The sequence below is a fragment of the Orbicella franksi genome, chromosome 9 (assembly GCF_964199315.1).
Source record: "Orbicella franksi chromosome 9, jaOrbFran1.1, whole genome shotgun sequence".
Lineage (NCBI taxonomy): Eukaryota > Metazoa > Cnidaria > Anthozoa > Scleractinia > Merulinidae > Orbicella > Orbicella franksi.
In genome coordinates, this window is record NC_138153.1 from 27,213,198 (window position 1) to 27,231,117 (window position 17,920).

The 17,920-nt window shown below is 38.0% G+C and overlaps 3 protein-coding genes and 1 long non-coding RNA gene across 4 annotated transcripts in view; 3 read left to right on the forward strand and 1 right to left on the reverse strand.

Annotated features, from left to right (window-relative positions):
* Positions 1-17,920, reverse strand: part of LOC145497159 (uncharacterized) — a 171,838-nt gene that overhangs the window by 41,969 nt on the left and 111,949 nt on the right. The window lies entirely within an intron of this gene.
* Positions 1,399-4,445, forward strand: LOC145497252 (uncharacterized protein C7orf57 homolog). Its single transcript, XM_081477076.1, has one exon. The coding sequence runs from the start codon at positions 1,630-1,632 to the stop codon at positions 2,431-2,433; it is 804 nt and encodes a 267-aa protein (XP_081333202.1). The 5' UTR covers positions 1,399-1,629; the 3' UTR covers positions 2,434-4,445.
* On the forward strand, positions 10,754-12,741 carry LOC145497082 (uncharacterized). The gene has a single exon (XM_081476882.1). It carries the CDS (start codon positions 10,885-10,887, stop codon positions 11,344-11,346), a length of 462 nt encoding a protein of 153 aa, XP_081333008.1. The 5' UTR covers positions 10,754-10,884; the 3' UTR covers positions 11,347-12,741.
* On the forward strand, positions 15,222-17,581 carry LOC145497120 (uncharacterized). Its single transcript, XR_014050653.1, has 3 exons — positions 15,222-15,588; positions 16,716-16,794; positions 17,140-17,581. It is a non-coding gene; the product is annotated as an uncharacterized LOC145497120 (long non-coding RNA).

Consider the following 17,920-nt stretch of genomic DNA (forward strand, 5'->3'; position numbering starts at 1 on the left):
CCTGTCCACACTACGCTAGAGGAATTTGAAAACGCAGCTACGGTTAGGTCTACCGTTCACACAAATCCGGACCGAAAACGGAGCTTTTCGACTGAACGCTCTTCAAACTGGATAAATTTGAAAACGCTTGCTTTGCATTTTAGGGTGGATGGAAAACATTTTGAAAACGGAGCTTTTTGAAGACGATGACGTCACGATAATCACGTGATTTCCCTTCCCGAGTTTTCCTCAAACACCAATCCGAAATGACTGTTGATTTTTGCGTTTTCAAATTCCTTCGGCGTGGTGTGGACGGAAAACATTTCATGTGCTTTCAGAGTGAAACCTCCGTTTTCAAATTCCTCCGGTGAAGTGTGGACGAGGCTCTCAGTTTTAGATCCGGGATGTCACGTGACGCGACAGGTTTTAATGAATATCGCCGGAGTGCAAATGCAACATCTGTCGTTTTTACGAAAACTGTGTCTTCTTGTGAGGGTGAATTCTTTGATCACAAACTTCAGAACCTAATGATGAAGTTAGCAAACTTGCGGTTATTGAGCAAGGTACTAATTTCTACGCACATCTGAACTAAACAAACCAAAGTTTTATAAGACTGCGAACGAAAAAAAATTAAACAAATGTAAATTTTGTAACAAGCCGGCCCCCACAGCTAAACTTCAATATAATTGGTTCTGCTCTCGCTACTACCAATTAATATTTAGCTATTATTTCCTAGCGGACGCCGAAAATGTTAAGCACATCATTAGAGGCCGTGCTATTCAAAACAACGCTTCGAACATATATCATTAACAATTAATGTAACCAAATTACCTCGGTTAGATTGTTATCCATTAAAGAACGTCACGTTTTGTTGCGGCATGCAGTTTTAGTGGAATTTACGTCATAATTACGCTGATAAAACGACCGCAAATTATCGCGCGCGCTCTTTGTGTGAATTTAGTGATGAGAAAAAAGGGACTACAACCGAATTTAAACTGTAAGTGACCATGAAAATTGAGATTTTATTAGGCTGTTTAGCTAAGCTTTAAATCTGAACGTGTTGAAGCGATGAAGGCATTACTTGAGAAGAAATGTTTTGTTTTAATCACAGCTTGTAATCACTAAGTCGGCAGATGGTGTTTATACATTCCGTGGAAATCTTTACCAAAAATTTAACGTTTGGTCCTTAAAATCGTAGACGCATGTTTACTTACATTTCTTGATTTTAATTGCATCAGTTCTAATCTTGCTTGATTTCAAGCGCTAATGAGCAACTTAGATAAATCTTTAATGGGAAACTTGCTGCTTCACTTGAATCGCATTCAGTTTCATTTTAAGCTGTGTGTTACAGCCGCATCGTTTTTATAAAACTTCAAGCTTCAAGTTTGGCATAAAACCGTCCGTAATGTGTTTACAGTTTTTACAGTTTGCGGTCGCCAATTTTTTCCATCACTTGCCAAACTTAGATAAACATACTGACTTAAACTTCCTATGGAATAATTGATCACGTCTGGAGAAGTTTACATTTCCAGAACGCTCGCAAACGTTGGCCCAAGTTCATGAGATAACTTTCGTCTTATCAATAAATCAATCTCCCCAGGTCGTTTATTAGAATAACTGGTTTATAGAACGTTTGCTCGTAGTGTTGAAATGGTGAAGCCCTTTTACAAGCCGTTGGACAGACCAGAAAACGAAGAAATATGGTATTGTTACTATGTTCCGAGTAAAAGAAAGGAAAGGAAAGACTCAAAACCAGTACAGCGAATTCCTATTTCACAAGTACCAGATTTAACAAAGGAGGCGCCAAAGGAAAGCACAGAATTGAAAGAGAAGAAGAAATTCATTCGCATTCTAGAGACCGACTCTAAATACGTGAAGTTGGCGAAAGCAGGAGGAAGAAAGAACCTTCTATGCTATCGAGAAAACGAAAGGAAGAACACGACACCAAAAGAGTATCAGGTGCCAGAATGGTATTACCATGACGACGGTACAGACAAGGAAGTCGAACTAAGCGAGGAGGAGAAGTATAAGAGGTACAAAGTAACGTATGGAAAGCGAAGTTACAAGACGTTGATAAAATCGAAAGTGTACGAACGTCCAGATTACATGATTCATTTAGAGCCGGAAGAGTTACGACTCTCCTTGGGGGAATCCGACCGGATTCCAGATCGTCCTATATTCGGGTATGATAGCTTTTCGATTTGGAAGCGGGACGAGGTGGAAAAATCGGACAAGCTTCCTTCTTTGGTGGAAACGGACGAGGGAAAAGAAAAGGGTGACCACGGTTCGGCGAAGCTGGAAGCCCTGGTTAAGAGAAAGAAGAAGAAGAAGGTCAGGCTACCAGCGACTGTGAAAAACTCGCCGATGTCCGGCCACAGAAAGATTGCTAGCTCCGCTGGTTACGCAACCCGATGGCATGAAAAGTGGTATGTCGAGGCTGTGCGGAAATCTTAAATAAAAAAAACTGTATAGCAAGGAGTTATTTAATATTCAAGCAAGTAGGTAGAAACTAAGGAGAGTTTCCACGGTGCATTTAACAAACAGGATATGACCAGCCTGGTCAATGCACCATTGTCTATGGTAGATCATATATTTGCTTCAGGCAATTTAGACTTTAGTGCTGGTTGCTAGTGGGATACCTTCGTGCTATCAAAGTTTTTTTCTCGTTGAGTTTTGTATATAGTTTTCTCTGAGTCAGTTTTTTGTTATTAGTTTGTCTTTCTGTACGCGAACAATCGCTACGTGAAGCACAGCAACATACAGTCATTGAAGCTTTAAAAGCTCCAGACTTTTAACAAGAAACGCATAAAAGATTAAAAATACTGTTAAATTGTTTAACACCGAGTGTTTGGAATGCATGTGGATCTTCGATTTAAATCATCTTTTTTTTACACTTATTCTGAATCCAAGAATATCTTGTATACATCGATATTTCCTTCGACTAAGCCTGGTGAAATCGAAAGACAAACTGTAACAATAAGGTAACCTCTAGGTAGTTCAGTTAATCAGTGTTGTAAACATGAAAAAAAAGAGTATGATATCAAAGTCAGCACAATCCACTGGAGATATAAATATTATTTTATCTTCAGATGAATGTAACGTAGAATGATTTCGGTGGGATAAAATATTAACAATTTCAGTAGTGTGGTCAAATGATCCTCTCCAATTCAATACCGGCTCGCTCAGTCGAAGACTGACAAAGCACCAACCTCGTCCCCAGGGTCTTCTCCTTGACGATTTTTAAAATGGCGGCTCGTCATGTAGTTCATACATGTTTCACGTCAGTTTTCGCATGCTTGTATTGATGAAACCTTTCGTAAAGAATTGCTGACTTTAAACGTGCGGCTCTAGGAACATCTAGAACAAAAACGTGCCGTTTGTCGCCATGGAGACAGACGGCAATTAAGTGAGATTGTGATTCGATCTCAACCGTGAAAAATTTGGCCTAGTTTTGTATACTTCTGCATTCCCGGAGCTTTCGAGAGTTTTCGACTGTACACTGAATACGTGAAACGACGGGCAAATGATAACAAGAATTCATAAACAATGTTTGTTTGGTTTTCTATCTTTATGTAAGAAGTTTTAAAAGATCCGCTTTGCATTAGACGCATAATTTACAATGAGTCTTAGCCATGTCAAAAATGCAGCTAAAATTGGATCTCTTAACCACAAGTCGCGTACAACAATTCAGAGCATTCTTCAGGTCAAAATATTAGTTGAAACACAAAAACCCTAGCGCGTTCTAGGCTGAGCCGTGGAAAAAGCAGGAACAAAACATCCATTATTGCAAAAACGGGTTTCCTTGTAACAATTTCAACCAACGCAAACTGACTCAGAAAAATGGTGTAAAATGAAAAGTAGAACAAGGCAATTTGGCTAAACTGATTATCACCAACAGTGAGTAATATCACACGCCAAGACGAAATATCGCGCGAGTGTTTTGATGTTAGTTATTGAATGTTACTCAGCTCAAACTAAAGTTAATTGTTTTTGTTTAAAGTATTCTTAATTAACCGAACTTAAATTGAGGCGAATGAAAAGGAGAAGGAGAAGGCAATGCTTCGCCATATAGAATGGAACAAAAGAAAACACTCTCTGTGATGAAAACAGCCAGGGGCAGGGTAAGATAAAACGAGGAGCAACTTGAAATCTTGTAAAAGGTCGATTAATACATTGAAATATGCAAGCTATTGTCAAAATTTGTAATTACCTGTAGGCTAAACAGTAAGAATTCAAAATATTTCGTCAAATATAAGAAATCATGGACGCAAAGGGTAATTGTTAATATAGCGAGAATGGAAAAGTTAGCCTCGATTAGCGCACACTATTCCTTTCAAACCGCTAGCTACTCGAGTTTTCAGAGCCGTTACTGCATGCTAGAGTAAAGAAGACAGTGTTTGCACTTTGTTCAAGAGACAATCATCGTGTCTTGCTTTGTCATAATTGCGCGCAGAAATCGAGATTCGTAGGGTATGTGTACCTCCCATATCGCACGCAAACGCTCTTACATATATATACGTTGTTTTACCGAATTATTGTGCAAAATATTGCATTGATTGTTAGTAGCTATAATTTTCAGTAGCCGGTGGTTGCGCTTGGTTGATAAGCGCCAAAAAGATGCCAAACAACTACCCACTGTCTCCGGAATAGTTCAGATTATTGTCCTTGACCTTACATTTTAATTTAATCCTAGATGCCTGGGTATCCGAAACTTGTTTTCATTCAGTATCAAGAAAAATGCTGAACTTCAATTGTGGGCGAGCTGGCGTAGCATCCTGGGTGGTGTAGAGAAGCGTTTATGACCATTTTGCGCTGTTATTTCTTGCACGTGCGTTTAACAATATTGGCTTAGTGCATTACTAAAACTTCAAAACAACATTCTTCTTAATTAAGACGGCCGTTTTCAAAATAAAAGGTCGGAAGCCCGTCACGGTGTCAAATTTATTAATTTCCAAAGAAAGCGAAGTGCTTGCTCTTTTTCGTTGCACACAAAATAGTAAGCACAAATATACTGTAAAGAATGGAGTGTTTCACTAAATGTAATAACATGGTCGTTAAAATGGTTGCTATTTAAAGATATCGTAAAAATAAAATCGCGGTTTAATATCCGGTGCCGTCATAAGAAATGTCCGGCCCACTTCACAGTATTTCAATTAATTACTGACAGCGTCTGTCCACACTACGCCGGAGAAATTTGAAAACGCAGCTACCATCCACCCCAATCCGTCACGAAAACGGGGCTTTTCGTAAAAGATGGCGTCACGATAATCACGTGATTTCCCTGACCGAGTTTTCCTCAAACACAAATCCAAAATAACCGGTGATCGTTGCGTTTTTAAATTCCTCCGGCATAGTGTGGACGCAAAACATTTGATGCGCTTTCAGAGTGAAACCTCCGTTTAAAAATTTCTATTGCGAAGAGTGAATGTGGCCTTACTTTTCGAATACGTCTTACAACTAAAACAGCGAATGATAAGAAACGACAGATAAGAAATCTCAAAGATCTAAAATTGTTATCAGTCATGTTGAAAAGACGCGGTCAAATATTCAATTGTTTCCATGTTCTTTAGTGACGCCGACTTGCAGAATATTGTAAGACCCAATATTACAATAATTCAGTTCCGTTTGCAGTTGATAAAATATTCTTTATTAATTTAAATAACGAAGCTAACCTAAGAACGTGCAAGAGAATGGCAGTGAAACTGCTTTGATGCTGTCTTTTTAAGTTTCAGTTGGCTTTAAATCTCGCTGTCAGCGTTGTCGAGATCGCCGCGTCGTTTTCCGATGTTCAAAAAGTAAAAGCAAGTAGAAGCGTTCATAATTAATGTATCTCGCCGAAATTTTATATTATCGCGATCAACGCAAATTATCACGATATTTAGAGAGTTCAAGATTACTTGCCAATTTTCCGGATATTTCTCTCTAATACATGAAAAAAGGCATTAACTATATGGCGATGTTTTACAGTTTCTAGCACTTTTAGCACGGTATTAAGTGCGCCCGCTCTGCATGGCTTTGGTATATATAACCGAGTGTGTTCCCGCCAAATTTTTTCCGCCACTGAAATGGTTGCTTCCTAATTTCTCGTTGAAAAAATGAGTTTACTTAGTTCTTTTTAATTTCAGTCGAATATTGATTATCATAATCTTGCCTAACGAACACTATTGATAATAACGTCTCAATTCTCAGATATATTTTCTCATTTCAGCCGTCAGTTAAAATTACAGCCCATTTCTCAACTATCATTAAATTCTCCATATTCTAAGTCACAGCTATCATAAAAATGCGTCATTGAGGAATTTTCAGGTCTCAGGCTATAAACCCCATTCATGTAGACACGCTTGTATTGGTGTAGGTCAGTTCCGTAAAGAACTGCCGACTGTAAAACAAACACGTGCGTTTTGGCGCCAAAGGCCAGGCCACAGTGATGAGATTGTGCTTCGGTCTTGACCAATTTGACCGAAAAATGGGACGAAATTTTTTCCGTCTATATTCCCGGGGTTCTCGAGAGTGTCTGACTGTACACTGATGTACCACTTCAGTAAAAAGCGTACGTGACCAAGATTTGAAACACAGCGTGTTGTTTTTATCTTCATTCACAAAGCTTAAAAATCCGTTTTGTCTTTAACAGACGCATGCCAAAGGCCATATATACGCAGATCAGTAAAACTTAGAATTTTTTACGGCAAGCCGCAGTTAGCGACTCAAAACATAAGTCAAGTAAAAATGCTAAAACACAAGAAACTGTACAAACAAGTTTACTTGAAACAAGTTAAATAATACTGACCGGGAAAAATCGGGAACCAGAGAAACGGGAAAATCTGGGTATAGTAATATGAGGTGGAACAGCAATATATTACTGGCCGAGACAAAATATGACAAATATTGTGCCAGTGTTTAGACGGAAAAACGGCTTATTCTTCTTATTGATCTAAAATAGACAAAAAAATGAAATAAATGAGAAGACAATATCTCTCGCAATGGGAAATTAACTCGAACAAAGAAAACACATTTCATCACATCAACAGAACAAAATATAACAAACGGAAGCAAGGTGAAAGTGTTGTTTGAATTTCCTACACGTTAGCACAAGATTTATTATATTGCGGCAAATATTTATTAATTAAAAGCAGTTGTATAACTTGTGGTAACCACACTCGTGTCTTCTGACAGGTGCTCCGCTTCTGAATACTTCTCCATTCCTTTTTTGAGTTTATCGAGCTCACGGAACGCAAGAGAAAAGAAACATTTTTTCAGTCGCACTTTGTAATAACTGCAAGCAATTTAAACGAAAGTTACCGGAGATTGTGTACTTCAGATCTCTTGCAAGAACGCTGTAACAGCATTGAGAACTTGCCCTAGTTCTTCTGACTAATCGCGCATTTTTGCTTGGTTGCGTCACAGGGTGCATTTTGGCGCCAAAACTCATACCGAAGTCACGTTTCGCCGTTTCGCAGTGTAGATTTGCCCTTGACATTGCATTTGAATTTAATTCTGCATGCTTGTGTATCCGAAACTTGTTTTCATTCAGTATTGCGGAGCGAAGACGTCGTAGCGTCGCCGGTGGGTGTGAGCCGTTATAAGAAGCACGTGCGTTTTACATCAGCAATATTGGCTTAACGTGTTGTTTGAATTGCGTATTAAAAGTTTAAAACAACAATCTTATTAGTCAAGAAGATTCGTGTGTTTTGTATCAAGAGCCTCTCACTTCGTCAAATTTGCCAACTCGGAAAGAAGGCAAATATTTTTAGTTCTTTTTGTATTACGTCTAACCTGGCGCAAATATATTCTTGCACCCTTCACGCATTGTGATAATGTGGCCATTAAAGACGTCTTTTAGACATTTTAGTGTGTAATATTACAGTGTATTTTTACGAGTCTCTCAGTAGTTTGATAAGCCCGAACGGCAAGTCTAAATACACTGAAATGATGAACTCGTAGAAATGTGCATCGAGACTACATACTATGATGCCTGATAAGAGATTTCAGTTAATCCAACGTTCTTCGTTCCCGAAAACCAAACTTTCAACTGTGTTTTGCGCTGATGAACAAGTACCGTGGGGATGTCTGTGTTCGTTTCTCAGCCTCGCGCTATCTGTACTCCACCGAGAGCGGTTGGATAGTAAAAAAGAGTCATCATTAAAGCTTTATTAGAAAAATATCATCATGGTTTAATTTTTGGTTTCGGTGGACCTCTTTTTATTACAAAAGGCAGTGTAGTATTTCATTGAAGGTGTAACCTCCTACGATAGGGACTCTCGGGTCTGTTAGAGGTATTAAAATGTTTAGAGTTGTTAATAAAGAAAAAACTGACGACAGGCACGGAATAAAATATTCAGGGATTGTTTTCAACCAGGTGAAAACGCCGGTAAATATCAAGTGTTTTCAGCTTTAGTGACGCTTGTCGAGTATCTTCCTGAGACCCAATATTGCAATGCCTAAATTTCTTTTTGTGGCTGCTACGAAAATACATTTTATAAGAGTGAATAAGTTTAAAATGATCTACGAAGGTACAAGAGAATAGCATCAAAACTGCGTAAAAGCTGCTTTACAAGTTTCACTTCGCTTTAAATCTCCTGACACATGAAACAATCACCAATGCAAGCCGATGATTTTAGATGTCAGTAAAAGTGATCTTAATCAAATTTCACCGAAGTTCAATATCGGATTATCGTAAACAACGCAAGGCATAATATTATTGAAGTAGTTAGGCTGACTTGCGGCTACGTGTATCTCCGTCACATTATAATTTCTAGACGTTTTGGTGCGATTTTACGCGCTCCTGGCCTGCGCGGGTGCTTTTCCGCCAAATTTTCCCGCCAGTACAAACAGCGCAGATGTCACAATTCGCCCTCCGATCAAAACTCGAATATCGACCATAATAATTTTGTTTGAAGAGAAATATATTACTTGAAATTGTTTCACAGCTTCAACTTTCTCCATACAGCTGTGTTGCAATACTAGCAGGAAAACGTTCTCCATTCAAACTTGTCTAGGCCATCTAGTAACAAAAACTAATTCACTTCCCTTATTCAACGTTTATAAAAACATGGGTTCGTGGAAACCAATTCAGCTGCGTCGCAACAAATGCTCAAAACATTTTGAAGTTAATTTTGTTTTATGACTGTTGAGATACATTTCAAAAGAAAGGATCTAAGGCTTTAATTCCGTATCACATAACAGAATAAACTTAACTCGTTATTTTGTCCAACATCTTTTATCGGAGACCTGTCCGATCTGGGCTTCCTTCCTATAAGATAACTTTTGGACATACAATGGATTGCGAAAAGAACTGAGCTAGGACGTTTCGAAGTCATCTTGACACCATTATCAATTAGAGAAAAGAAACTAACTGTCGAGATGTTAATTTGTAGTGTGAATGGTGTAAGAGTATATTAACGTGTAACACGGTCTAATTAAAAGAGTTATTTTCTTTTCTCTACTTCATAATGGAGTCGAGGTGACTTCAGAACGTTGTAGTTTACTTTCGTTTCTTTCTTCCCATAGTGATGTAAAAAGATCGCCTTTCAGTTTTATCTGCTTTCAGCTCTTTAGAGTGACGGAGTACTGCTATAATTTCAGTTTCATGTTTTACGTGGCGAACGTTCCAACATGATATCTTCTGCTCACCTTGTGATGTTTTGTTTTCCATTGGTGACAGTTTTGACTGTCTGTCCGAAAGAAAAATCGACGAGAAAACCTAAAATTAACTTTTTTATTTCCCGTGTCATTCGCACGAGGTCTTGTGTCAGCTTTTATAGATCTGTCCATTGATAGTACGTAAGTATCGTGCAAGGCAGAAACAGTTAAAATTTGTGGCTAATTAAACAGTACGGTCCTGCTATAAATGGCGAATTGATGTCAAGGCATATACTTATAAGGTTGCAATCATCGATGCTGAAACAAAGGCCCTTAAAAAAATATCAAGCTGAACGAAACACCAACAGGAAAATTTCAAATTAGTCTTCCTACGTCATTTCAGTATTTTTGATCAAAACTTTCAGCTGTCTTGTTGATTTCCCAGGTCTTTCCCCGCTTTCGCAAGTAGTTCTTGATTATGACGTCAGCTTACTTTTCTGTAGATTGCTTTTCAGTTTAATCAGTGCTAATAAAAGGCGAAACATGTTCAGCAGCTGTTTTCCACTGATGACTTCCTTCTTTTTCGAATAATACTCTTGAAAGATAATCCTACGAGTTTTAGTACTTAAAATAGATTCCTTAACTTCTTGTTTGTCTCTGAGCTCTAAGCTAGCACGTTTTCCGCACTGACTGACGACAAACAACAACACACAAAATATAGCATCAACAGATAAACAAGAGGAAGAAATGGTTTTGATGTTTTCCTTTCTTAAAAGTATGTTTAGTCACATCGCGTATAAATTAGTCATGACACAACTTATTTATCCCACTTCCTGCCGAAAGCACGATTTATTTTCCGGGCTTTATTCGCGTGGTGTTTGCCTACACAAGTTAAAAGGTGAGCTAAATTGGTCGAAAAACGTTTAGGAATTCGATGAAATCAAGAAACAAGCCTTTAAACGCCCTTTAACAGAAATAGATTTCCAATGGATTCAGAGGTTTCGAGATGCAACGTGAAAGATGTGTTCTGAGTAACGCAACACGTACAAAAGATCACTTTGTTTTCGTCATGGCAACGCCTGACGTCATAAAACGGAAATGGAAAATAACACCAAATTTATTCCGCTTGGTTGCTTGTTTATCAAAGACTTTACGTCACTTCCTATCATGACTCATGAGCAATAAAAAGAACGCCATGGGTCATTGAATGTTCAGTTCAGTTGTGGTATTGGTTTCTTTCCTTTCACTAATCTGTTTATTGGAGGTGAAGTTTATAAAATCGTACGACTTGCGCCAGTCACTTCAGAAAGTTCAACGCGAGGAAATATGAACCAAAACATGTCCGCGACCAAGAGTGGTTACTTGTTGCTGGCTTCAGACCCGCAGCAAAATCGTCACGTCAGGCTCATGGCTGTGGCTTACACGAGAGTTTCCGACCCGTTCATCGTATTTTACAGAGATTCGGCTTGGATTTGGAAGAAACCGGTCGCATTCCTTCGATTGAAATCCTGCGCTGTTACAGAAAACAAGGACGGCTCGTTCACCTTAACACCGCAAGGCGAGCGAATTGGATCGTCGACAGGACTGTTGTGTTTTACTGCCGAAACTCCTGACGAGAGGCAAGAATGGCTGAAAGTTTTGAGAGACTTTGATCTGGAAAGCGAAAAACCGGTAATGAAAATGAAAAGGAAGCCGAGAAACGTGCGAATGATGCCAGTTATCCAGGAGAGTTTCTCTGAGGAATTGAACGTAACAGAGCAGAGAAGATCCAGTTTAATTCCAGTGTGAAAGCTACATTTTGAGGAGCATGACGAAATTGACAAAATGTCTGTTAGAACTGACAGCGATGGAGATGAAAATTCGAGGATGAACACCACCCTTGTAGTCGAAAGAACCCAATATATCAATTTAATTTATTTTACTTGCAAAGAAGGAAGGAACGCCAGAAAACAAAACGTAGAGAAACTATTTAATTTATCTATCCATATCTTAAGCCGTCAGCAAAATGTACATTATTTACAAGATTATGATCATTTTTTTAAAGAGAACTTTCAATATTTTACGTTCTCCAAATAGGTGAAGTCTATCGATGCTTTTTTATCTAGTGTAAACGTGATTGTGTTTTTCGCTTTCATGATCATATCCAATGCAAAATCAAGTTGCATTTGTTGAAAGATTTGAGACGTGACTGAATTGTAAATAGGAGTCTTTTTTAGACAAAAGGGTCAACGAGGGTAACGTAATATGTAAAGAGATTGTAAATAATATGTCCAACAGCCCACGCCAAGATTGACGAAAAGAACATCATAATTTTGGGGTTTCAAGAGTAAAATGCTTGAAAAAAAAAAACTATGTAAATACTACAGTTGTAATGTTGTAAAGTTTCAAGAGGAGAGGATAAATTTTGTATGTAAAATTCGTAATATTTTCTTTTGTAATTAAATTGTCAAGAAGCCACGAAGAAAAGTGTCTCTGGTTTTCTGATTACGTGTCTTAATTCACTCTGTTTAAGGAAGCTTGTTAACACAAGCTGAGCGAATTGACTCGCGCTATGTTCAAATGTTTGATCTCAAGTGACAGTTCGTAGACAAGAAAAACACGGAAAGCAAAGAATACGTGAAGTAATTATCGATTGTCTCTGAAGGGCAGGAGTCGGCGAAAAAAAAGAAATCTATATAAATGTAGAATCGGCTTCCTCTTCTCCGTTACGTACATCAGAGCGTTAAACTGGACTTCAATATTTACAAACCATAAATGTATATCTTTCGCGCGTATGGGCGAGAAAAGTATGTTTTGTCTTTAAAGCGTAACTTCACAAAAATATTTTCAATTTATAAATATTAATTGACAGTTCAGCCATTTATCCGAATGCTTCTTGTCTGATCACGGAAGACTGTTGTAGTCAGCGGAGCGTGTTTCTCCAGGGAAGAAAACTTGAAAAAACACAGCTTGTCTTTCTTTTTTGCTCCTTCAGTTGACCCAAGGCGGGTGGTGCTGGTTACGCGGGGAATACCGACAAAAAAATATGTAGCTGAATCAGACCAGTATTACACAACATACTGTAAATAGCATCGCCAAATTCATGTGACAACAGAACGCGAAAAACGGTTCAAATTACTCACATAGTTTATTAAATTGCTGAGATAGTTGGCTCGTTGCTCAAAAAATATAAATTAATAAAGAAAAAACAACCTGAATCTAAATTGGCAACGAAACAAATTATAGGAATCACTTAGAGGTGTGTATTTAAAGGGAAACATGGTGAGAAGTTGCACCCTCTTTAAATTTTAATTTCAGTTCTAACTGAAACCAAGAGATCATGACCGTGGTCTCTTGCTGAAACTGGATAAGTAATTGCTATTATACTTAGTTTTTTTTTTTTTTTTTGCGATGCCAAAAATTCAGTGACCAGTTTGTCGAGGGAAGCCTCGGAAAAAAAGTCGTTTACTGAATGTTAAAAGTAATACACTAACAAGTAATGAGAAGCTTAAAAAGGAATAGAAAGACGGATAAATATTAAGCCAAAAATGGAAGTGTCTTTTAACTCGCTGACAGATTCTTTGAATCCGTGCATTTTTTCAGCCTGCGTGCAATGCTTACTTTAAAACGGAATAAAAATAGCCGTGACATGAAAAGTATCGTGACCTCGGTCGAGGAACTTTCGTTTAATTCAGCCAATAACCAAAAGAATAAATTTTCATAAATAAGTAGCCGTCACGCATTTGGAAAAAAAAACACTACTCGCGTAACATGTGAAAATATTCTTGACTGTAAAAGAACAAGTTCTTAGGTCGAGAAAATATAATTGAGTTCTTTGTCTAGCCCCCTTCCAAACTGAACAAAATTAAAAATGTATTAGGTTTAATAATTGTAAAAATACTGTATGCGTGTTCTTGCCACTATGAGTGACTATTGCCGTGACCTTGTTTAGGAAAACTCAGCCATGTGAGTCGCACGAAAGAAGAGATTTAATTGACACGTACGAGGTATTGTTTTTAAAAATAGAGTGTGAGATAATACAACGCAAGTTTTGAATTAAAATGATTGCATTCAGCCATTAAATATATAGTTGGCAAACTACGCGTCTGGAGTAAGATGTGTGCACGAAATGAATATCAATGTTTCAATTGTTTCCAGGTGAATTTTTATAAATTCAACAAAGTTGAGAACGGACTGTTCAGTTTATTTGGTGGCGAATTTGTTTATATATCGAGTTCTAGTGTTATTTATATACGGGAAATAACCAAATCCCAGTGTTTTTCTGACGTGCTCAGGGATGGCTGGTTACACAAAGCCTTTCCTGTAGCTAAGTGTCCGTGTTTCAAGTCGCGTGTTGCGTGGTTATCGTTTCAAAGTCGTGTGTTGTGTGGTTGATATTGCGAAAATAAGGATGATCACAGAGCTGAGAGAGTTGTTTGTGAGATCTGTTTGGTAGAGGTTGGCTTAAGTGGATGTTTTCGCACATGATCAGCTGGTTATCTCGAACAGCTTTCCCAACAACGAGTATTATTCTCTTAATAAAATTCAAATTTTCAACAACGAAAACAGCACTCAACCTTGTTTATTCCGTTTTCTCTTCGACTCTTCACGTTAGTGGGAGTTTCCGCCTTAACGCCCCTGGGGTTGCTCCCTACTCGACCATACTTCCATTTTTGGTTAACGTTTCTTCTGGTAATGCTTCATGTTCTCCCGGAATGTTGTTCATTAACTTCATTCCAAGGGTTTAGAGAAGCCTGATGCAGTGTTCTTAACTAAGTGCGTGAAAGAGGTACCTTTTCTCAATAAAAGGTATTCAAAAGGGGTAACTTTTCTGTCAAAATGGTATACAAAAGGGTAAGATAAGAGGTTGGACCTCGGGGCGGATCCTCACCGTATAAAAATTTGTAGAATACCTCCCGCCCGTATAGAAAGCACTGACAAGCTCTTCGATATTTCCTGTTTCCTTGCCACCTTGCCAGCAACACATTTTTGTTCGTTGAAATATTCCCCGGCGTTTCTTTTCTGTTTCTTTTTCTTTTTCTTTTTTGGAGAATCACTCTCCGTGATGTTTATACGGACAAACCCCGTTTATAAAACTCAATTAATCAATCAATAAGACAAACATTTTAAATGAAATCTTTTCAGTCTTCTTGGACATCTGAAGCTTGAAACTTTTCGTGCGGTCGCACAATAAAGGCGGCCTGCGCAACTTCAAAAAATCTTCCTTTTACGGAAAATTTTTCCAGTGGATCGGCTGACTGTTGCTATGGCCATAGCCAGAAAAATATTTATTATGGCTGCGGGCAAGTTAAGGTCCAGGAAAAATTATGACTCAGGCAATGAGGCTTAATTTTCCGGCCGAGGTATTTGTGGTATTTTTGATGACTGTAAAGCGCAAAAACGAAAAAAAATGACTGAGGCCGCAAGTGCCTCGGTTTTCCTGTTATTAGCTAAGGTCCTGAATATTTTACGAAAAGTTTCTTTCCGCAATTTTGATCGATAATGTGGAAACAAACACAACTAGGGCCTCTTGCTGACACGCCACTAAGTCCAAGACATAACCAAGCCTTTTTGGTGGTTCCATTCAGTGCCGAGTGCTCGAAAAGTATTCACGGTAATTTTCAATTTATCAGTAAATGTAGCCCACTTTTTCTTTGACAAAATAACCTTTTTTGCAATTCAAATCGGTTCGCGCGCTTTTTTCATAATTTGCATTTGGCAAGTCGTAACTCTTTTCATGCAAAATTAATTTATTCAAGTTTATCGCACGTGAGAAACTTTCCTTCATCAAGCCACGTTTTGCAGCAGAAGTCGTCGGGGTTATGAAATGGGAAAGCGTTTTCTGTTGCATATAGAGAGGTGGAAAGTTTGACAGCATCTTGGATCCAACGGAGGAACAAAATACCTTTCGCTTTGTCCGAGAGATGTGACTGAACCGGAGACAAGCTTGAGGAACTGTGTGTACAAATGGCATTCAAACATTCAAGATAATCGCGAGGAACAACAAGCAATGTTGAATTTGATGTGGATAGTTCCAGCCTTCTTTGTGAGGTAATGAGTCTGCAATGTGATCCTTCAAATGCTTTCTTTTATATATTGTAGTTCATGTATGTAGTTCTTTGTTAGGTCACGAAGGTTGCTGAGCGTAGTAAAATTCGAACGTGTGAGAAGATGTCTCATAACATTATTGCAGACGAAAATTCGATAAACAGTTACGAACTTGAATGCGCCTTTATAATCATCCCTCGGCTTATGATACATGTTAACCCTACACGTATTTAAGCGAAGTGATAAACGTTTTCCCCTCAGTAAACTGTTAAAAACTGCGGAAATCTGAGAGACTGTGGAAGTTTTGGAAAGTTCTATTTGTACAGCCAAACACTCGTCGAGTGCCTAACCTTCATCACACTGAAAAGTGTACTTTTCCTTGAAACGTTAATGCGCTTTCCAATAGACAGGTCTGTCTGACTTAAAAGAAAAGTAAGATCACCAAAGACGATGTAGTGAATTGAATTGTCTTGATATGCCAACAAATTGTCATGGCTTATATTGGATGAAAGATACCACATTAAATAGAGAGTTTACAGGCAGAGGAATTCAAGTTAGCTCAAATTGGCAAACTTGTTTGATCTAGTGCATTTTTTGATTCTTTCCCTAACAATAATCGTGTTGTATTTATTTATTTATTTCCCCATTTGCTTATTTGATCTGGAAGTAGTGGATGAAGAGCCACTTCGTGGAAATGCCACTGCAAATTCCCATTATTATTATTATTATTATTTATTTATTTATTTATTTATTTATTTATTTATTTATTTATCTATTTATATTATCTGTGTGTTACCTTTATTTCTTTTTCGTAAGTTCCCAGATAATTAAACTGGCGATGGAAAACTTCAGAACAAAGATTTCAAAGAACTACTCTATATCATAGCTAATTAAAGGCAAGCACAGTTTCTTCTCAAGCCCTGTTATCAAATCCCTAGGTCCCGGGCGAGCGATTCGTGATCCGAAATAACTTTTCTTTAAAAAACTTTCTGGAAGACCTTAGGAACCAGACTGTCCAGATAAGACACTTGGCCACTTTTACTGTTTAGCTAGAGCTGCAGGTTTCGCGTTGCTTTGAATAGATATAATGCACATATTCATGTTCATATTTTCTTTTCATTTCTCAACAGATTCTGCTCTAGTTCACTGATGATTTATCGGAACAACTAGCCAAAGACTGGAAAAGAACACTTGCACCATAATATAAAGGTTTGCGTGTGTGTTTTCTTTTTCTCGAAAAGCTCTATACAGATTTATACAAAGTACAGAGTAGAGATCTGAGGAGCCATTGCGTTATCTCCAAGAGGAGATGACGGAAAAGAAAATTAATGCGCCATGTAGGCCATGTAGAATCATTGTTCTATTTAGTGCGTTGTTACCTGAAGCACCGAGTTAAATTCTTTTTTTTTTTCTTTTTTCATTTACGATTTATTTTTAACCTGTAAGGATATTTGTGCGGTTAGTCAGTTGTCAGAAATCTTCCTGGTTCCCATGTGCCACCAATCCTGTTCACTTGTAAATTCAATGATTTAACAATTGTCTTTCCCCGACTAGTTTCTGGACGATTTCATCGAGTCACTGACAACGGAACAACTCATTAAGGAGCAGAAGGCTTTGGGAGTGCAGATTTTTGTTCTCAAAAACGTGTATCCACTCCAAGGAATTTTGTGTTTTTGAAAGTTGGGATCTGAGGAATTTGGTCCAAAATGTTTTGGGGTTTCTCTCAGTTGCGACCAGTTGTATCAGTTTCATTTACAGGCGCCTCGGACAGATACAAACTATGTGCAAATGACATGTATTCTGTCTTTTTTGAAAAACTGATTTTTTGTAGAGAAAAAAGGGAATTTTTGGAAGTTACTTAAGAGGCAGTTTAAATTTTTAGGTTCTGACCATTTAGCCTCATTTGTACCTCCCCAGTGAAGTACGTCTTAGAAGTAGCGGCCCCATCCCCTGTGATTGTAATAATATCCCCCGCCATTTTCTTTTCCATTTCCATTAACAGTTTTTCTTTCCATTAACCGGCAAAACTCATCTGTCCTATATTCTTCAACAGTTTCTAGTTCTTTATGAGTTTAACGACGATAGAACAACTGTCAATACATTGGAAAAGAATTTCCTTGCACTGTGGCATTACGTGAGTACACTTTTCTTTTTCCATGTAACCCATATTAGTGCCTGATTACATGACGCATCAAGGTACGCCTATCTCCTTATATCGCTTCGTAGGTCAACAGGCTTGCACGGAGGGAAGAGAATGTGATCAATTAATATGGAACAGTGTTCAATAGCATGTTTAATCAAGGAGCGCAGTATCTATTTTTCGAAACGGCTGTAT

Coding starts and splice junctions, on each gene's coding strand:
- LOC145497252 (XM_081477076.1), top strand. CDS start 1,630: ATGGTGAAGCCCTTTTACAAGCCGTTGGACAGACCAGAAAACGAAGAA.
- LOC145497082 (XM_081476882.1), top strand. CDS start 10,885: ATGAACCAAAACATGTCCGCGACCAAGAGTGGTTACTTGTTGCTGGCT.